The sequence below is a fragment of the Capricornis sumatraensis genome, chromosome 8 (genome assembly GCF_032405125.1).
Source record: "Capricornis sumatraensis isolate serow.1 chromosome 8, serow.2, whole genome shotgun sequence".
In the NCBI taxonomy this organism is placed as follows: Eukaryota; Metazoa; Chordata; class Mammalia; order Artiodactyla; family Bovidae; genus Capricornis; species Capricornis sumatraensis.
Genome location: NC_091076.1, coordinates 103,536,020 through 103,556,731, shown reverse-complemented (window position 1 = coordinate 103,556,731; position 20,712 = coordinate 103,536,020). Strand labels below are relative to the sequence as shown.

Below are 20,712 nucleotides of genomic sequence, written 5' to 3'. Positions count from 1 at the left end.
TGTCCCGCACGTCTGCCAACACAGGAGCACCCCCTCGACGTGGGACAGTCCTCAAACAGGGACCATCTGGGGCTAGCATGGGCCCAGCTGGGAGTGTGGCAGATGGCAGAGGCATCTCCACAGCCCACCTGTGCACCCCAAGCCAGGCTTTGCTCCCCCAGGTTCCCCATGGAGATGAGGATTGAGGATCGCTACTCTCCCATCCTTTCCCACAGGGCTGCTCCCCCAGCCCCTGCGGACAGCGGGCCCTGATCAGTGACAGCTCCGTCCCCTCCTCCCCACACCCTTGGGCCCATGGCATCCCACAGGCTCCTCAAGCTCTGTCTGGCAGGACTGGGGTCACCTCACTCTGCCACAGGTCTGGACGCTGGCTGCCCTTCCACCCGCCAAAGGCTCCTCTCTCCTCGGCTCAATAGCAAATGATCCATCTTATTTCAGTTCAGTTGCTCTGAACTGTCCGACATGTTCATGTCTGAACAGTCATGTCCGACTCTTATGGACCCCATGGACTGCACGCCAGGCCTCCCTGTCCATCACCAACTCCCGGAGTTTACTCAAACGCATCTCCATAGAGTCAGTGATGCCATCCAACCATCTCATCCTCTGTCGTCCCCTTCTCCTCCCACCTTCAATCTTTCCCAGCATCAGGGACTTTTCCAATGAGTCAGTTCTTCGCATCAAGTGGCCACAGTATTGGAGTTTTAGCTTCAGCATAAGTCCTTCCAATGAATATTCAGGACTGATTTCCTTTAGGATGGACTGATTGGATCTCCTTGCAGTCCAAGGGACTCTCAGGAGTCTTCTCCAACATCACAACTCAAAAGCGTCAATTCTTCAGCACTCAGCTTTCTTCGCAGTCCAACTCTCACATCCATACAGGACTACTGGAAAAACCACAGCTTTGACTAGATGGACCTTTGTTGGGCAAAGTAATGTCTCTGCTTTTTAATATGCTGTCTAGGTTGGTCATAACTTTTCTTCCGAATGAAATGAAGACGCTTGCTCCTTGGAAGAAAAGCTATGACCCACCTCAGTCCCTCCCTAAATTTGCCCTCCATCCAGTAACCACTGAAAGCATCACTTCATCATCCGCCACCACACATTCCATATCTGTCCCCTGTACTCCTCCCCCCACCTCCCCACCTCCCCACCCCCGCACAGGCGGGGCTGGCCAAGCAGCCCCAGAAGCTGCGGTGTGGTCCATCCGTGCTACGAGGGGCTGCGCCAGAAGAGGGCGCCCTGCACTCAGCACTGAAGCCCTGCAGTCTGTTCCATCCAGAGCCCAGCGCTGGGGAAGACCACAGGGCTGAGCCTGGCCAGGAAGACAGCCTTGAAGAAACAGAGGGAGACACTGGAGGCAGAAGGCAGGCTGCAAGCCCCGGGGGCACGGCCATACCTGCGCAAGCCTGGACAGGCCTGGGTACAAGCACAGACTCCCACGAGATGAGCCCATTTTGCAAAACATGTTTAATCAGAATAAATAAAGAGTGCCGGGCAGGGTTCACAGGGGGTGCTCCAGCCTCAGGTGGGCTGCAGAGTCCTGCCCCCTGAGCCCCATCCCCAGTCATGTCCCAGCGGGGTCGTTTCCAGACGGCATCTGCCTGCAGGGCCGCAGGAACCAGGCTGCCAGCCTGGCGCTCTTACTGGGCACCCCAGTCGTCTGTGAAGAGGGCTGGGGGTGTCATGGCCTCCTCAGTTCTACCAGCCCTGCCAGAAAGGGAAGTCAGCGAGGGGCCCCCGGCCTCGGGCAGTGCACACCAGTCACCCCCTCCAAGGCCATAGGATGCCTAGCAGCTTCCTCATGAGCTGCTTTCAGACCCCTGGAGAGAAGGGGAAGGAGCAGGAAGAGGCCAGGATTCACCACTGATGCCTGCCTGGCCAGGGGCGCACACGTGTGCTTAGTCGTGATCCCAGGGACTGCAGCCGAACCAGGCTCTTCTGTCCATGGGATTCTCCAGCCAAAGACACGAGTGGGCTGCCATGCCCTCCTCCTGGCTGGGGGGTGGGGAGGATGTCTTATCAGATGGCTTCCTGGGGTGGGAGGGACTCCTGCTGCCTAGGGTGAGGAGGGGGAGCCCCAAGGGCTTCCACCTGCAGACCTCAGCCAGCCCCCCTGGCTGGGCAGGGGCTGAGGAAGGGGGTGTGTGCATCCCTGAGTGTGTCTGTCTGTCCAGGCAGCAGGAAGATGTCCGAGTGTGCCTCCCCATCCCCAGACTTAAGCACAGGCAACAGGTGCAGGGAGAGATGTGCGGCCGTGGGAGCAGGCCCTGCGCTGCTGATACAGCAGCATCTGGGGGCAGGATGTTCACCCCACGGGGAGAAAGGGGTGCAGGCCTGAGGAGACGGCCAGCTAGACCGACCCCCTGACTCATCAAGACGGGATGCAGAGAGGAGGAGGAAGACGGCGTGAGAGACCCCAACTCAACCCTGCCCCCTGCACACAGTTCACTTCTTTTTTTCCTTTCTCACCAAACTTAAGTTTTCCTCCTTCCCCAAATGCCCCACACACCTGAGGACAAAAGGTGGGGGAAAGGGGCAGGGGAGTTCCAAGAAGTTAAGGGCCACCCAGGGAGGCCAGCAGCCACCCCCCATCCCCGACCCCTGGAAGGAAGGGGCCTCTCTGTCCATGCCCTGCTCCCCGACCCTGCACACTCCCCTCCCAGGGCCCTCACCTGCTCCTCTCCTTCCTCTCGTAGACACGCTGAAGCTTGTTGATCAAGAAGATTTTGTCCTCTCCCTCCTAGAAACACCGGAACACAGAGAGCAGCTGCCCACTGCATGTCCATCCAGAAGTGGCCTGCTACAGCTGGCACTCGGCGGGGCTCTCAAAGATCTGACCCCATGAGCATGAAGAGTTTAAAGAAAGGAGACAGAGGTACCAAGCAAGAACGAGGGAAAACCGAAAACCCTACAGTGGACACATAGATACACCTAAGCTTCCTAGCGGCCAAGGTGAAAAGGGAAACGTGCTGATTCACACATCGAGGGCTGCCAGCTCAGCCTGACTCAATGTATAAAGTCTGCCCTGGGGAAATTACCTCCTCTCTGACCTCGGTCACTGTGTGCTTGTGTCATTGGGGTTTGTATGGGTTTTCTATCGTTGCCCTAATTGATGACAGAAACTTAGTGGCTTAAAGCAACACAAATTCAACACCTTTCAGTGCTAGAGACCAGAAGTCTACAATAGGGCTTCTCTGGCGGCTCAGTGGTAAAGAATCCGCCTGCCAGTGCAGGAGACACAAGTTCAATCCCTGGACAAGGAAGACCTCACACGTCACAGAGCAGCTAAGCCTGTGCACCACAACTATTGAGCCCGCGCTCTAGAGCCCAAGAACCGCAACTACTGAGCCCGTGCGTCACAACTACGGGAGCACCCGCGCACCCTGGAGCCCGTGCTCCATAGCAAGAGAGCCGCCACAGTGAGAAGCCCACACCGCAGCTAGGGAAAAGCCCAGGATCCAGCCCAGCCAGAAATAGAGAAACAAAAAAGCCCACAGCGGTCTCACTGGGCTAAAATCAAGGAGTGAGGAGGGCTGGTTCCTTCTGGAGCCCCCAGGGAGAATCTGTCCTCGCCTTCTTCAGCTTCTGAGTCTGCCCACATCCCTGGGCTCTCAGCCTCCTTCCATCTGCAGAGCCAGCAGCGTCCAGTCAAGTCCTTCTCACACCCTTTTCTCTGATACTGACTCTCCAATTTCCTTTCCTAAGGGCTTTATCATGACATCATGTCCACCCGAATGATCCAGGACAATCTTCCCTACCTCCAGATCAGCAGATGGAATTACAGCAACTGATCCTGATCCCACCCCCAACTCCAATGCCAGGTGACGTGGCTTATTCACAGCTCCTGGGATTAGGACAAGGACATCTTTGGGGCAGGGATCAGCCAATACTTTGGCCACCAGATGCGAAGAGCCAACTCACTGGAAAAGACCCTGATGACGGGAAAGATTGAGGACAGGAAGAGAAGGGGGTGACAGAGGATGAGATGGTTGGATGGCATCACCGACTCAACAGACACGAGTTTAACCAAACTCTGGGAGATGGTGAAGGACAGGGAAGCTTGGCGTGCTGCAGTCCATGGGGTCGCAAAGAGTTGGACGTGACTTAGCGACTGATCAACAACAAATCAGCCAACCCAGGGCTCTTTCGACAAATGACTGTGAAAAGCGCATAAAGGCTTAAAGTCGAGGACCCGGTTAAACACCTGGCAGACTTCAGGGCCCATGAAGCTCCGGGCTCAGACTGGGTTTCTGGTAGGGCGACTTCGCAAAGAGCAAATAGCAATTCTGTTTGAATGTGTCCGGGCGCCGGGCACCCTGGCTCAGCTGGGAAGATGCTGAGACAGACACACCTCCAAGATGGGCCCTCCCCATTTTCTCTCCATCAAGTTGGTGGGTACAGAGGGCCGTGCGCCTGAGTAAGCTGCCTTGCTCAGTCCCAGGAAAAGATGCTCCGAGTGCTGGCGGAGCTCAGACTGGCAGCCCCAGACTCAGAACCGGGCCTGGGCTCGGCCTTGGTGGGAGACGCTGCCCACCCCGAGGACCGCCTGGGGAGCTGCCCTTCAGTTCCTAGAGGAATGGCAGGCGGAACGTGGTGAACCAGGGGTTCCTCTCTCAATGCCCCTGTGCATCCCGCCGGGCACCTCAGGTCCCGAAGATCTACACAGCAGAGCATGAGCCAGTTAGGAAAAACAACCCATTTCCAACAGCTGGGGCCAGGCAACCCCCTTAGCCAAAACGCCCAGCCTGAGCCCTGCCTGCTGTTTGTAGAAGCACTGCCTTGCTTACAACCCAATAAAAAGTGGAAACAGTCCCCAGGGGATCCTCCCACTTGGAAAGACCTGACTCTGAGCCTCTGCACCAGCAGCAGGATCACATGAGCTACAGCCCAGCCCCGTCCCGCCTTGGCTGACCCCGGCAGTGGACCCTCAGGTCATTTCTAATGCAGGGTGGCGGGAAGCCACCAGCCCTGATGTGACTGCCTGGGGGACACAGGCAGCAGCTGGCCCCAAGGTGGGCTCAAGCATTGAGTACACAAGGGAGAAAACAGAAAGGAAAGGGAGAAAAGGAAAAAAAAAAGCAGTGGGGAGAGTGATGTCGGGGTCCTGGGGGCAAGCTTGGGGCCCTGGGGATGAGGTCAGAGGCCACTGAGCATTCAGGGAGACCTGCCGTCACTGACACATGCTCCTGAGCCACCAGCCCAGACCAGGGCAGGGTAAGGACCAGGCGAAAGGCCCCTGCCGTCCAGGCAAACACCAGCCCGAGTGACCCTGACTGTCGGGGCAGTGACTTGCCCCAGAGGTGATGGGAGGTCCAGTAACTGAGCAGGGAGGAGGGAGGGACAGCCCCCGGGGCAGCTCTGGGCGACCTCTGGGGGATTGGGATTGGGGGCGGGGGTCGTCGGAGAAGCACCTCTGGAGCCCTCGTCCCAGTGGGGTCCTTGCAGATGGGCAGCCTGGCCGCCTCCAACTCTGATCAATATGAACTATGTATCTCAATTGATACAATTCGCTTAGCAAACAACCCCTTTCTACGGTCCAGATCTGGGGAAGGAGAGAAGCTTGGAGGGACTTGGGTGGGGGGCTCAGAGGGGCACTCACGTTGCTGATTTGCTCCTTGAGGAGGCAGATGACCTTCCGCTGGCCCTTCACCACCTGGATGTTCAGGTAGATCACAGCTCTGCGGGAGACGGGCGGTCAGGCTGGGCCCCTCGCAGGAGCCCGGGGGAGGGAGAAGCCAGGGACCCCGTCACTCACAGCAGCAGGGCTGACACCAGGTAGATGGGGAAGGTATCTTCCACCAGGTAGCGGTGGACCCAGGGCAGCCAGGAGACGCGGGGGCCCGCCTTCTCCAGGCGGCGCACCCACACCTTCCCCGCCTCATACATGGTGTCCAGGGTCCGGAAGGGGCCGCAGGTGCTCGAGGGCTTCACCCTGGGGGCAGAGGGCGGGCGGCATGACCCCTGAGCCCAGGCAAAGGGCAGCTCCCCACCACCCGAACCTTGGCCAGCAGTCAGAGCCCCAGCAGGCGGCCCTCCCCACAACCCCCACCCCGGAGGCTGGGCGCCCACTCACTGCCAGACAGCGTAGCAGAGGAAAACAGCCGCGCCCAGGAAGGAGGGGAAGCAGAGCAGGGAGACGAAGACGGTGCTCATGTGGGATGCCTTCCAGGGCCTGCGGGGCGCCTGGCAGTTGGCCATCAGGCTGGCCTGGGGACAAAGGCTGCGTTCGGCCACCACCACCCTGCCGTCCACCACCCCCACTCCCAGGCCTTGTGGGGCCTCCCAGAGCGAACAGGACCGAGGCTGGCCGTGGGCTGAGAGGGTGCTGCGCTTCCAGCACCCTGAGCCCAGCTTCCAGCCTGAGCCAAGACCTCAGGACAGCCCGACAGAGAGGCAGATGCTTGGGATCTAAGCCCACAGGCTGGGGAGGGCCAGCGGGGCCACCTCCCCTTCTGCAGAGGGGAGACCAAGGGACATGGGGGGATGCTTGGCTAGCTCACTTGTAAGCGGGAGGGATGATACTAACAGCCACTTCCGTTGACTAAAGGTCTCCAGTGGGCTAGACACCCTGCCCTGTGCTTTATAAACATCATCTCCAGCAGTGCCCCCTAGGGCACCATCCAGTGAGTTTTTTTTAATTGTTTAGTCACTAAAGCATGTCAGACTCTTTGTGACCCCACAAACTGTAGCCTGCCAGTCTCCTCTGTCCATGGGATCTCTCAGGTAAGGATACTGGAGTGGGCTCCCATTTCCTTCTCCAGGGGATCTTCCCGACCCAGGAATCAAACCCACATCTCCCGCTCAGGAGGTGGATTCTCTACCACTGAGTCACCTGGGATGCCCATATCCACTGTGTACAGATGAGGAAACTCGGGGAGCAAAGGAAAGGGGGTGCTGGTTCTGAGCGCCTCTGAGCCCCCTGGCTGGAAGCCCTGACCTGTACACACGGGCATGTGGTGATGACCACACACCCTAACGGGATCCTGCCCAGCCTGCCAAAGGCAGAGATTCAGGGCCAGAGATCAGCTGGGGCCTGTGTGACCGACCCCAGAGGGTGGCCCTGGGCTGCCAGCCGCATATCGCTCAGGCCAGGGAAGGGTTCTAATGTCCCAGGGCTCCGTGTCTGCCGGCCCAGCAGCCACCCTGGCTGCACACGCTCCCCAGGCCTGCTGCCTGCCCCGTGCCCCCACCCCTAGGACCCAGCGGTACCTTTACCTTCTTGATGTAGAAGAGGAGCAGCAGTTTGATGATCTGCATGGCGGGCAGGAGCGGGGAGAAGAGGACCCCCAGCCTGAGGAGGGCGTGGAGAGGAGGGGGCTGCAGTCCAGGGGCTGGGGTCCTGGACCCCGAGCTACTCCCCAGGCCCAGAACTGCCCCCCAGGCCTGGCTCAGGGTCAGACCTCAAGGAAAGCCCAGCGAGGAGGCCAGAGCCTGGGTCCACCGGGGGCTGAGGGGTCAGGTCACTCGAGAATCCCAGGACTAGGCCTTGCTGGGGCCCTGAGCGGGAAGGGGTCAGCCTCCCCGGGGACTGGGCAGTGGGACACACAAGGGAGACGCTCACCAAGTCAGGGTCTGCCCGTAAATCAGTTCCAGAACATTTCCTGCAATGTCGAACTCAGGCTTCCCCTTCCTCTTAAGCTGCTTCTCAGAGAAAAGCCTGGGGCAGAAGAGCCCTAGGGTCACAAAGGAGGACCAAACACCAAGACCAGCCCGAGGGACGCTGGGACCCCACCCCGGCCTGCACAGCAAGCTGACGAGCCAGCCCACCCCTCCCAGTGCCCAGTGATGTCGAGGGGAGACGGCGGACTAGGGCCCGCACTGCAGCTGACTTAGTCTCTGTCCATTTTCTAAGCACGTGTGATACACCCCAGTGCAAACATGCACATTGGCATCAAAGGTGTTACTGCTTTTTAAAAATCTTATCCCCTGGTGGCTCAGATGGTGAAGAATCTGCCTGCAATGAGGGAGACCCGGGTTCGATCCCTGGGTCAAAAAGTTCCTACTTCCGTATTCTTGCCTGGAAAATTCCATGGACAGAGAAGCCTGGCAGGCTGCAGTCCATGGGGTTGCAGAGTCGGACACGACTGAGCAACTTTCACCCCCTCCCTGGTGAAAGTGAAATGAAAGTTGCTCAGTCGTGTCTGACTCTTTGCGACCCCCTGGACTCCCATGGAATTCTCCAGGCCAGAATACTGGAGTGGGTAGCCTATCCCTTCTCCAGCGGATCTTTCCAACCCAGGAATCAAACTGGGGTCTCCTGCATTGCAGGCGGATTCTTTACCAGCTAAGCAACAAGGGAAGCCCAAGAATACTGGAGTGGGTAGCCTATCCCTTCTCCAGCAGATCTTCCCAACTCAGGAATTAAACCAAGGTCTCCTGCACTGGCAGGAGGATTCTTTCCCAGCTGAGCTATCAGAGATGGTTTCCCTCTTGGTGGCTCAGTGGTAAGGAATCCACCTGCCGGTGCAGGAGACACGGGTTCGATTCCTGGTCCCGGAAGATCCCACATGCCATGAGGCAACTAAACCCGTGCGCCACAGCTACTGAGCCTGTGCTGTAGAGCCCGGGGGCCACAACTACTGAGCCCACGTGCCACAGTCCCTGAAGCCCCGAGCCCTAGAGCCCGTGATCCACAGCGAAAGAAGCCACTACAGCAAGAAGACTGCACACAGCCACGAAGGCCCAGCACGGCCAAGAAAAAAAATTTCTAAAAAAAGATATTTTTATTATTATCGAGGCCTCCCTGGCGGTCCAGTAGTTAAGACTCCACGCTTCCACTGCAGGGGGCAGGGGTTCGATTCCTGGCCGGGGAAGTTCTGCATGCCACGAGGTGAGGCCAGAAATAAAAATCAATCTTGAAAAAATTTTAAGTAAAAATCTTATTATTTTTAAATTCCAATGTTCTCAAAGAAAACACAAAAAAGAAGGAAATGACACCTGCCACGCCAGCACCCGCAGCCAGGACAGCTGAACACGTCCTTCCACTTTCTGTGCTTCCTCCCGACCCTTTTTTCCCTTGACGGATTAGACCATATGCCTCATCTTGAAACCTGTTTTCCTTTCCGATCTAAAAATATGCTACATCCTGTTTTCTCAGGGGTTTTCTCAGTTTAACAATATTTTACAGAAGAGCTGTCATGGGTGGAAATTTATGGTCCCAGTCTGGGGTCAGGTCCTGATTTTCAGAGGCCGGAGCACTGCCCAGGTGACCCCCACCTCCACCACGCACGCAGGGGAGGACATTAGGGGCCCTTCTGCAGGGGATGCCCAGGTGCAAGGGCCCGGTCCACCGGCCTCACCTCCACACCAGCTCCCCCAGAAGTGTGTCCAGCAGCATGAAGATGAAGTCCATCACCATCAGCCGGTACAGCTCCTGGCCCACGAAGTTCTCCCAGCACTGAAACAGAGCAGCCTCAGCCCCCACCCTCCCCTGCCACCCGGGCGCCCCCAGGACGCTTGCGGACAGAGCCAGGGAAGGTCAGGTGAGGGCTGGCTGCTGTGAGGGGCCTGAGCCCCAGGCCCCCACCAGTATCGCCCGGCCCGCCCTCACCTGGTCCTTCAGGGTGCCCACCCTGCGGCCCAGCCAGTGGTAGCAAAGAATCCCCAGGGTGACCATCTTGAGGATGAGGTTCCTGTGGAAAAGGGTGGGTGTGCGGGCTGAGGGCGGGGTGCCTGGGAGACAGAGGTCCCGCCCCAGAAAGCCCGCACCTGGCCCACCTGGCCTCGCACCTGCAGATGGCCACGTACACCTCCAGCACCGGGGAGTCGTGCCGCTCCAGGGCGGCCAGGATGCGGAACAGGTAGGGGGCCCCCAGGTTGAGGAGGCAAACCACCAGGGGCAGAAGCAGCAGGACAGCCTCCCGCTCGGTGGACACTGGGCTCTGCTGGGGCAGGGGTGGGCAGTGGTCCCCGGAGGGGCCCCAAGGACAGGGTCAGGTCCACTGCCTGGCCAGAGGGTGAGGGGTGGGAAGGGGCCGCAGGGAGGGGTCTGGGGGGGCTACAGAGCAGGTGGAGATGGCAGGCACACCTCCCCAACCCAAGCCCCGTGTTCAAACCGCACAGGAAGGGGGGCGGGAGGCGGAGAAGGGAGGATGGAACACAGGTGTCGGAAAAAAAAAGTGAAACCAAAAGACAAGAAAACAAAAGGACGTTATAATAGCGTCAGACAGAACAAGAATGAGGACAAGCCCTGGGAGAAAAGTGTCCTGTGGGGGGCCGGGGCGGAAGGTGTGGGAGGCCAGGGGTCCCAGCTAATAAAGCGGGAGGCCCGGGCCTCCTCGGCGGCTGCCCACGCCCTCTCCGCACCTCGATCATGAGCTCCGAGAAGGTGTAGACGGCCAGGGTGCAGCCCAGCGTGGTGCCCAGACACAGCAGCCACACGAGCCCCAGCACGGCCACCCGCCGCAGCCGCCCGCACGCGCTCCGGGGGCGCTGGCGCAACTGCCATTCAGCCAGCAGCTCCTGCAGGCGACAGCAAGCCCGTCACCCAGGCACAGACATGCGGGGACCTGCCCACGTGCGCACCACACCCCGGGGGGGCACATGGAGCCGACACACGGGGAGGCTTGAGGTCGGGGGAGGGCCAGGGCTCACCTCCCAGCTGCCCCCGGTACCACGGCCTGTGGCTCCCCCGACAGAGGCCCCGTCTCCAGGGACGTGGCCTGCCCCCCACCTGCCTACTGAGCCGTGCTGCCTGCAGACAGCTGTTCCCTCACCGACTAGGAGCCACGGGACGCTCCCTGAGGGCCCGACAGCTGGGTCAAAACTGTGAGCGCCCCTGACTCGAATCCCACAGCAGGGACCCCTGACAGGCAGAGGGTCTTCCAGGAGCCCCAGCTCAGCCCTCACTGTTCTCACTTGTACCCCAGGGCTACCGGGGGCGCTGGGAGTGCGGGCCAGCTGGCACAGTGGAGGCCTCTTCCTGCCAGGGCCGGAGGACACAGGGCCTTCGAGAAGAGGAAGTCCTTCTGCAGGGCCCCGACTGGTGTTCCCTTGGACACGGGGGTGGCGGACCGCAGCCCCAGGGGGCCGTGAGCCCCCAGCTCACCTTCAGCTGGGTTCGGATGTTGTCGTGCTGAAGGCGGATGGCCCATCTCTGGGTCACTTTGTAGTCCCAGGAACAGAAAACGGTGATGGCGTGGACCCCCGAGGTGCCGCCCACCCGGTAGCTCTCCCCGAAAGAGCGGGACATGCTGGGGGAAGCAGAGCCAGGCAGGGGTGAGATGGGGCAGAAGGCGAAGAGGCCGGGAGACACAGATCTGACAAAGTGTACCGGCCACTCGGAGAAGGCCCCCACCCCCGGCCAGCACTGATGGGCCTCCGGCCACTCTCCCTGCCCCGCCTCTAGCCCGGAACTCTCAGCCTCCTGGGGTGGACCACCGGCCACCCTAGGTCAGACCTGTCCAGCAGGATGCCCAGCAGCCACAAAGGGCTAGAAATGGGGTCACCTCCACTCCCCACCACCCCACCGCCTGCCTCCCACCCAGACGTGGCTATAGAAGCTTCTGGCTTACCTCAGGACCTGTGCACTGCCTCTCCTGAGAACCAGCACACCTTCCTCTGTCTTTCCGTAGCTGCCTTATTTAACCTCCCTCTGTGGTACAAGGGCCACCCCCCTGGGAAGCCGGTCTGACTCCCATGCTCCATAACACCTGAGCAATGCAACAGTTTCCCAGCCTCTTCACTGGCCTGTCTTCTCCTGTACACAGCAAGCGTCTCAAGGATATGCACCAAGCTCAATTATCTTCCTGCCCTGAGCAGAGCACAGCAAATGTGTGTGGAGTGGATGGGTGTGTGGATGAAAGTGGATGGAAGGAAGGATCTACGGACCCATGGTTGATAGATAGCTGGAGGATAGAGTGATGATGGGTGGATTGTTGTTCAGTCACTCAGTTGTGTCCGACTTTGTGATCCCAAGGTGGACTGCAACAAGCCAGGCTTCCCAGTCCTTCACTATCTCCCGGAGTTTGCTCAAACTCATGTGCCTTGAGTCAATGATATCATCCAACCATCTCATCCTCTGTTGCCCCCTTCTCCTCTTGCCTTCAATCTTTGGATGGATGAATGGATGGGAAAATGGATGGGTGGGTAGCTAGATGGATGACTGAATGGGTGGCTGGATGGATGAAGAGATCATGAATGAATGGGTAGCCAGATGGACGAATGGATGGACAGATGAATGGATGAATGAATGGAGGGAGTGATGATGGATGGATAGGGAGACAGATGGATGAATGGACAGATGGATGCATGGGTGGGTCAGTGATGCTCAGAGCCGGGGTCACATGGCAGAGAGCTATTACCTGTACACCAGAGTGATGCAGATGATAAAGAAAGCTGCCCCCAGGGTGAAGAGGTAGGCCAGGGGCATGTTGTAGGGCAGGCTGCCCGCCTCGGGAGCGCACTGGCTGCCATTCAGCGGGGAGGCACACGGCTGGTTCAACGTGGCGTTACTATAGTAGCCGTAGTACATGACACTGTGGGTGAAGTGGCCCTGCGGAGAAAACGCCTGGCAGGGTCAGGGAGTCTGCCCTCCTGGCAGCTGACCCACCCTCAGGCTTGCAGGGCACCCAGAGGACGGAGCGAGGAGAAAGGCAGAAGGGGAGGGGGGTGAGGGCAACACAGAGGTGAACGGAGGACTGTGGCCGCCCTGGGGCTTCCGGGGTCCCAAGGAAAGCGAGGGGAGCCAGAGTCACAGCAGCGGATGGGGTGGGGTGTAACGAGAGGGTGCCTGCTCACCGCCCCCTCCCCACCAAGCCTCACCCCGCCGGTGAGGAGCTCCAGGCCAGTGAAGGTGGGCACTGGGCCCGCGGGCGCAGGCGGGAAGGCGGCCTGCACGCCCACAATGAAGGCCAGCAGCGGCAGCAGCAGCAGGGCGTTAAAGGCCAGCAGGGTCTTGAGGAAGAGGAAGTACGACAGGACGCTGGAGCCGAACCGGCCCCCGATCCGCTTCAGGGCGTAGCGCCAGGGCATCAGGGCCTGCAGCCCCGAGAGCAGCGCCAGCCCCAGGTTGTGCAAGGCCTGCGGGGACAGCGGCAGCACGGCTCTCAGGTGGGGCCGGGGCGGGGAGCCAGCCCAGGGAGCCGGCCCCTAGCAAGACCGCAGTCCAGTCCGGGCCTGGAGCGCAGGGGCGCCGTGAGAGGAGGGAGCTCAGTCCCGGCCCAGAGCCAGGCTGGAGGCGAGATAACCCCACGGGCATCACTTGGAGGGAGAAAGGGCCCCCTCATCGCCCCCACTCCACCTCACCCCCTCCCTCCCGGGTACCTAGATGCTCCTACCAGGACACAGCTGTCACGGAGCTGGTCGCAACAGGAGAGGAGCCCGTGGCGCCGCTGGGCCCTGTGCTTGCCCCTCGGGGGCCGGCTCTCCTCCCTGGGGGCAGAGGCAGCGTCTGGGGCCGGTCCACTCCCTCCCCACCGGGAACCGCCGTCCACCGAGGGCTCAGGAGCCGGCTCACCCCCTGCCCCGCCCAGCCGAGGAGGGGCGTCTGGGGGCTGCCCGAGACGGAGGGGCACTGACCGCAGGGAGCGTTTCTCAGCCAGGCTCAGGGGCATCCCCCGGAGCATGTGGTCCCGCTGGGCCGCTGTCAGGCCCTGGAGCTCCTTCACCAGGAGGCCCCGCTTCTCTGCAGGGGAAAGGGGGCAAGCTGAGGTTCCCGCGGCACCCTGCCCTCCCTCCCGCCGTGTGGCTGTCCCCTGCCACCCAGGCCTCTGCCTCCCGGCCAGGTCCACATGCCCACCAGCCGTCACCCTCTCTTACCTCCACCCCCGGGAGCCCAGGACACAATCAAGTTCCCAGCATCTTCCAAGGCCCAGCCCAGTGCCCTCCTCTTTGACCCAAACTCCCCTCCTAGGGCCCCTCGAGCATCTTGCTCTGATCCCCCCACGCACCAGAGTCCCGTATGCTCCCCCTACTCAGCAGCAATGGGGTCCCAGCCCCTCCAGCCCCCCACCACTTCCCACTATGCCAAGCCCCGCTGGGGTCAGTAGGGGAAGGCGGGGTCTGGAGATCTGGCCACCCCTCAGCCTCTCTCCTTCCATCCTCACACCCACCCTGGAAAGGGGATGCTATTTTAACTCCTCTTTCCAGATAAGAAATGACGAAAAAGCAGACACTCGGCCTGGTTCGCACAATAAAACTGGAACGTTCACCCTGACCCCTGAGCTAACTGCTCCATAACCCACCAGCTGGGGGCCTCGGGTAGACAGGGAGGGGAGACACAGGAGTGCCCCAGGAAGTGCCCAAGGCCCTGGGCGCTGCGGCCAGAGATCACTTGGTTGAAGACTGACCTGTGTGCTGGGCCCTGCTCCTTCCTACAGCTATTCTCTCTTGTTCCCCAACCCCTCCACACCAGCCTCCCAGATGCTCAGGGAAGCCAGGAGGCTCCCAGCCCTGGGCCTTTGCACATGCCCCCAGCAGCTCTAGCGTCACTTCCTCCAGGAAGCCTCCCGGGATTCCTCTAGGCTAGATGGGTTCTGCAACGCTCTCCTACCAGGCACCTTTCCTCAGCTGCCCTTATCTGAGCTTTGTTGTTGCTATTCAGGCACCGAGTTGTGTCCAGCTCTTTGTGACCCCATGGACTGCAGCACGCCAGGCCTCCCCATCCCTCACCGTCTCCCAAAGTATGCCCATGTTCATGTCCACTGCATCGGCTACACCATCCAGCCATCTCATCTCATCTCATCTCAATCTGAGCTTTAACCATCACTTATCCGTTTATTTGGTTCCTGTTTCACCAGACGATAAACTGCATTGGGTATGCTCACCACCATCACATCCCAAAGCCAATACCAGCGTCTGTGACACTACAAATGCTCAACAGACACTGCAGAGTGCCTGGCTGCAGAGTCAAACCCTGTGCAGCCAGAGAGACCCATGCTTCTCTGTCCCAGTGGCTGGAACACCAAGACCCTCCTGCACTCCTGCAAAGGGACCTCACTCCAGGGGACCTTCAGACAGCCTGCTGCACCCCAGCCCCCCACCCCGCCAGCAGATGTCCTCCCCAGCGAGGCCCCGTGCCCCCTCACTCACCCTCCTCCTCCAGGACCGCAGAATCCAGCTCCAGGTCGTACAGGCGGAGGCTGGGCCGGGCTGAGCGGCCCATGTCCCTGAGCTGCGGCCGGCCAGCCCTGCGACGCAGCTTCACCGTGCGGCTGTAGTACTGGGAGATGATGGCCCCACGGCTCCGGCCTGCGGAGGCCACTGGTCAGTGGAGGGATGCGGCCCCCTCACGTGGAGCAGGGACCATCATCCCCCCAACACACACTGCTTCCCAGGACCCAGGAAAGTCCCTTCATAAGAGACCTCAAGCTCCACCGGTTCCCAAGAGCCTATTTTTATCCCCATGATGACTCCGAAGTCATTTTTTTTAGAACCCGGCGTGGCTGCCTGGGGCAGGGCTGGGCCTCCAGGCAGTACATAGGGTGAGGTGGGCCAAAGGGGCCCAGCTCTGAGATCTGTAGCTCTTTAGCCGGAAACCCCAGCCCGGCCCAGGGTCCGAAGGGAAAGGGTCCCACTCACCAATGGTGCGACTGGGCATGCTGGCCAAGATGCGGAGCGTGGCCATGCTATAGACGGGGGCACCCTCGGGCCCCAGCAGGGTCTCGTGGTCGCTGCCTGTCCAGCAAAGTTAAGACTTGTCCAGAGGTTCTACAGATCCTGCCGGCTGGAGATCTCCCCACCCAGCCCCCTCCCCAGGCTGCTAGGAGGGGCTTCCTCAGAGTGTGAGAGGCTCAGTGCCCTGCCCACCGCATCCCAGCACCTGGCCAGGTGGGCTCACCTGAGGCCCCCAGGGTGCCAGTCCCCGGCTGCCTCTGCTGCAGCTCCAGCCCCTCCTCGGCCACCCAGCGGCTTTGCTCCTGGATGAGCTGGTGGAAGGAGTCGTGCACTTCGCTCTCATCATAGGGGCTGGGCTCTTGGCTTCTGGGTCCAGAACGGGGGGTGTGGCAGGGAGGTCAGGCTGCTGCTGACCTAGTCCTCGCCCCAGCAGCCTTCCCCCTCCAAAGGGCTGAGGTCCAGCCCACCTCTCCCTGGGGGTGACGCATCCCAGCCCCCCACCCCACCCCAGAGCACCTACCCCTCTGGGTCCTCTGGGGTCTCAAGGACATTCAGGACAAAGGCCGGCGACTGGGACATGTCTGCGGCCCACTGCCAGCCAGTCCGCAGCCCTAGTGCAGTTCAGAGCCTGGACACGGCCTCCAGAGCCTCCCGCTGCCCATCTGATGAGACAGGAAGTGTTACAGCAAAGTGAGCCTGGCACCCAGCCCCGCCACCCGCTCCCTGCGGACCGTGGGAGGGGCCGCTTCCAGCCTGGGCTGCCTGAGACCCTACCCTGCCCCCATCCACAGACAAACACCAAACACACGGTCCAGTGTGTGTTAGTGACTCAGGCGTGTCCCACTCTTTGTGACCTCCACGGACCGCAGCCCACCAGGCTCCTCTGTCCATGGAATTCTCCAGGCAAGAATACTGGGGTAGGTGGCCATTTCCTTCTCCAGGGGACTTTCCCAACCCAGGGATGAAATCCGGGTCTCCCGCACTGCAGGCAGATTCTTTGCCATCTGAGCCACCAGACAATCCCAAAGAATACTAGAGTGGGTTACCATGCCCTCCTCCAGAGGATCTTCCCAACCTCAGGGATTGAACCTGCATTGGCAGGCGGGTTCTTTACCACTAGCGCCACCTGGGATGCCCCAGTGAGTGACCCGAGATAAACCGCAGGCAGGAATGGACAGACAGGGAGACTCCTCCACCACCAGAGGGGAGGAGGGAGGTTAGGGAGGAAGGAAGGGAGGGGAGTCTGGGCAGTTCCCCACCGGTTTCCTCAGTGGCGCCATTCCTGCAGGAGGATGGGCGGGTGGGACCTGTGGCTATGGCTCTCCATTCCTAAGGTTCTGACCCGGGGAGTCCCCTTTTGGGGGAGAAAGGTCAGGACAGCTGGGGCCTTTCCTGTGCCCACCCGTGACCCCGCAGCACTTCCTCCCGCCGGAAATCTCACAGGAGCCAGCCGCCGGGGCCCGAGGCCCTCACCCCTCACCAGTGTCGGACAGAACAGCAGAGAGCATGGCCTCAGCTGCACCCCAGCCTGCGTCCCCCCTCCACGGCGGTCACCCTGTGCCAAGCTGGGCACGTCAAGGTCGACAGCCCTCCCGAGAGTCCCTTAGATTCCATTACCTCGGGGAGGGCCCGGGCAGCTGGCTGGGGAGGGGGCTGGGCCTTAAACAGGCAGCCTTTGTCCAGCCTCTGTCCGGGCTCTGCCATCACCCAGGACAACAGAACCAGGGTGGCCTTGTCCAGGCTCTCCACCCCGTGGGAGTGGGGCAGGGCCAGGGGGAGCGGGCTCCCAGCCACCAGCTGATGCCTGCAGGACTCTGCCCCAGCAAGACTGGGCCCAGCCCTCAGCCTGCCCTGTCCCCCCCACCCCCGCCCCTCTCCCTACCCTTAACTCCAGGGAACTCAGCACTTAGGAAAGCTGGCTCAGGCTCAAGGGGCTTCCTCAGGCGAGGCCAGGGTGCCCAGCCCACTAGGGCTGTGCCCAGACAATGCCCCGGCTTGGGAGTGTCCAGTCTCAGAGCCCAGGCCCCACACAGCCCAAGTCCCCTCCCCTTTCCTCCCACAGAAGCACAGTGTGGAGAAACCAGCAGAGGTCAGAGGCGGACTTGACTTCGCCTGAAAGGAAAAGTGGCTGGAGCTGGGGTTGAGAGTGTGCCCCCACAGTCTAGAGCGGGAATTCCTTCCAGGAAACACAGACCTTCCCAAGTTCTGGGCTACAGGCCTCTCCCATACACCCCTTCTCCAGGAGGGAGGAGCAGGGTGGGTGGGAGGAGCTCAGAGGCTGCGTGGGGGCTGGAGGCTCGCCTGGACCCTGGCACCTGGGCACTGCTTCGAACTTCTGCCCGGGTGGCACCCAGGGCCCTGGTACGCTTGCCCAGGTGGGGACAAGTCAGGCAGGAGTTTCCGGGGCGCACCAGTACTGAGCCCTGAACTGGGTAGGGAGGTGCAGGGCTGGGCCTAGTTTCCAGAAACTCCACCCCAGCCGGAAGCGAGTCCTCTGGGGGCAGCTACCATCAAGGCAGAGTGGCAGCCACGCCTCCGAGCCCAGTGGCGGCAGCAGCTCTGAGAGCCCCTGGACCCCTCATTTGCCAGTCTCCCACCCCCTCACTTTCGACCAGTGGTGCCTACGGGGGCCTCTACCCCTTCCCTTCCGGAGAAACAAACACCTCTGCCCTACCCGTGAAGTACCTGCAGAGAAGAGGGGGAGGGGCGGGGGTACAGTGGGATCAGCCGGTCCCCCAGCGGGACCCTCCGGAGGGTCAAACTCAGGGAGATCCAGAAGAACCGCGGGAGGGAACTCAGTGCCCAGTGATCCCAGAGTCCCAAAGGAACTTGGAGTGGGTGGAGCTGGTGGCCTCAGGGGAACTGGATGGGGCTGGGAGGGGGTGGGAACCACCCCCAAGCCCCAGAGTTACCGCCCCGCCCCACCAGGGTCCCACATCCTGGCCGCTTACCTGGGAGGCGCTGGGGAGAGGGGGCGGGCGGCGACTCACCTGTCTCCCGCCCCTGCCCAGCAAGGGCCGCCGGGAACTGTGTTCGGATTCCACCAACTGCGGGAGGGACCGAGAGGTCAGAGGGAGCGAGTGGACAAGGACCTTCGGGGCGACCCGAGACCGAGGCAGACCTGGCGAAGCCACAGAGCTGCACCGCCTAGCCCTGCCCACGTGGTGACCCGCCTCCGATAAGTCACGTGACCAGACGGCGGGGTTGGGGGGGCGCCTCGCTTCTTCTGCCCATCGAGCCCTCGGCGAACTGTGCCCTCTCCCCGCCAGCTTCCGACCCTTATCTTCACCCACCCCGAGGTCTGAGCAGGATGAAGGCGGCCGAGTATCTAGAAGCCTTCTAGTCTCTGGTTGAAGCCAATTTCTGTGGGACTCAGGTTCCCCAAGTTTCAAACGGGGACAGTAATCGCAGACCTGCCCGCTTCTCAGAGCGATGATCAAAATAACACCAGGCAGCAAAACCACACGAATAGGGGCCGGCCCTGCCACACCAGATTGGGTAACCCCTTCCTCCTGCACAGCCTCCAGCAACTCGGGTAAACTGACTGGTGGAACCTGGGGCTTATCTCCACCCCAGTCTGGGCGTGGCTTCTGCTGTTTCTCCCGCCGAGTTCCGGCACACTTCCTGTGTGCTAGGTGGGGACAGTCCCCATTCCTATTTGCTCAGTTATTCCCCACAAGGCAGGGTGGGGGGCACCGGTGACCCTAGTTCAGAGATGAGGAAGCAGGCTGAGTGGTCAGTCAGCCTCCAGGGGGGTCATCCACCACAACCTGAATCTTGTCCACCCAGGAGCTCTACCTAGAAAGCTAACCTCGAGAGAGTCCGGGAGGGGGCCAGTGGAGAGTGCCCTGGGTTTGTGAAAAGGGTGGGCTCTGGACAGTGGTGGGAGCCATTCTTGGCTGGGAGAAGCCTGGGAAGGTGGGCAGTGAAAGTGAGCTGGAAGGCAGAAAGGAAGGAGAGGGCCCTTCTGGAGGGCAGGACAGGCAGGGCAAGCCAGGATGTCCACACAGAGTCGTTACCTCTGGCTGGGTCTTGGCACAAGCACCTGAGCATGGAGAACCAGCCCTGCCTAGTCCCTGCCTCTCCCTGCCAACACTATCCCAGCCCTGCACGCCCATGCTCCAGAGCTTGCTGTATTTGCACAATCCCAGGCCCAACTTGAAAGTCACCTCTTCCATGGAGCCTTCCGGGATTGAACCCTGTTGGAGCATGTGGCAGTTTCTATTGGCATGTACATTTGCCAGGCCGTTTCCCCGCTGTCGGTCCCCTCTCTGTGCTCACTGTGCGCCCAGCACCAGCACGCAGCCTGGGGCGTAGAGGACGGGTCTGGAAAACCAGGAAGGGGACTGGGCAGAGAGGCAGGAAAACCACTGGAGCTCTTTAGAGATGACGGGGCCCTGGAGGAGGTGGAGAGGGAGAAAAAACAAGGGCAGGATCGCGGGGCCTCCCACGGAGTCCCAGCAGAGAGAAAGGGGCCAAGAGGGCTCTGAAACAAGTCGCTGGGGCGGGGCGTGAGTGGAGCCGGTTCCTGAGCGCTTCCTACAGGCCAGGCGCCCGGCCGACTCGGCTCAAATGCAGATGATGGGAGGAGGGACGTTGAGAAATACCGCCAGGGCCGGCAGTTCCAAGTGATGGGATCCACCCACTAAGTTTTTGTACTCTCGCGCCTTGCGAGCCCAGCGCAGCCCGCCGGAGCTCCCGGCGAATAAGGGGCGGGGCTCGCAGCCTGCCGCTCGCAGCCTGCCGCCCGCAGCACTGCGGGGTCAGACCCTGGACCCAGACGCCGTGTCGCCAGCCCGGGTGCCCGGCGGAAAGGGGCAGGGCCGGACCCCAGCGCAGCGCCCAGCCGCGGCGCCTCTCACCTGCCCTCCCGCGCCTCGCACCCCCGCAGGAAGTGCGGGCCTCGGTGCAGAGCGGAGAAACTGCCGGAGGTCGGGGAGAGAAGAGTACAGAGGGGAGAGGCGGCGACCAGAGGGTGGGGAGCTACGGTTCCTGTCATGTGACCCCCTCCCCTCGACTCTCTCGCAGCCCTGCCCGGCGTGGCGGGAGACGGTCGGAGGACGGTCTCCTCCGGGCACTTGGTCTCTGGACTCCAGGTGAGTGGGTGCAGAGTTGGGGTGGGTTGAGGAGGCGGATCGTCAGAGGAGTGGGAGAGAG

General features: G+C 61.1%; 1 protein-coding gene across 6 annotated transcripts; it reads right to left on the bottom strand.

Annotated features, from left to right (window-relative positions):
• Positions 1 to 1,466: 1,466 nt before the first annotated feature.
• Positions 1,467 to 18,932, bottom strand: TMC6 (transmembrane channel like 6). Of its 6 annotated transcripts, XM_068976461.1 has the most exons (22): positions 18,849 to 18,932; positions 18,546 to 18,602; positions 16,076 to 16,217; positions 15,779 to 15,921; positions 15,520 to 15,615; positions 15,031 to 15,189; positions 13,519 to 13,624; positions 13,278 to 13,371; positions 12,763 to 13,020; positions 12,303 to 12,493; positions 11,048 to 11,192; positions 10,306 to 10,461; positions 9,730 to 9,881; positions 9,551 to 9,632; positions 9,300 to 9,397; positions 7,562 to 7,657; positions 7,216 to 7,291; positions 6,074 to 6,207; positions 5,756 to 5,932; positions 5,600 to 5,678; positions 2,673 to 2,740; positions 1,467 to 1,995 (listed from the first exon to the last, which is right to left on the bottom strand). In XM_068976461.1, the coding sequence occupies exons 3-22, from the start codon at positions 16,132 to 16,134 to the stop codon at positions 1,899 to 1,901; spliced, it is 2,466 nt and encodes an 821-aa protein (XP_068832562.1). In that variant the 5' UTR covers positions 16,135 to 16,217; positions 18,546 to 18,602; positions 18,849 to 18,932; the 3' UTR covers positions 1,467 to 1,898. The 6 variants fall into 6 exon arrangements, with proteins under 6 accessions (XP_068832562.1, XP_068832561.1, XP_068832563.1 ...); XM_068976460.1 differs by lacking the exon at positions 18,849 to 18,932 and having other exon boundaries at positions 18,546 to 18,676; XM_068976462.1 differs by lacking the exon at positions 18,849 to 18,932 and having other exon boundaries at positions 1,467 to 1,820; positions 18,546 to 18,676.
• Positions 18,933 to 20,712: the final 1,780 nt, after the last annotated feature.

What these genes read in the sequence shown, in the direction of transcription:
- TMC6 (XM_068976461.1), bottom strand. Translation starts at nt 16,134, where the DNA reads ATGTCCCAGTCGCCGGCCTTTGTCCTGAATGTCCTTGAGACCCCAGAG. An exon ending in TCCGTGACAGCTGTGTCCTG is followed by an intron (nt 13,021 to 13,277) that starts GTAGGAGCATCT and finishes CTGTCCCCGCAG; the next exon opens with GCCTTGCACAACCTGGGGCT. An exon ending in CTGGGGGAGCTGGTGTGGAG is followed by an intron (nt 7,658 to 9,299) that starts GTGAGGCCGGTG and finishes CTTCTGCCCCAG; the next exon opens with GCTTTTCTCTGAGAAGCAGC.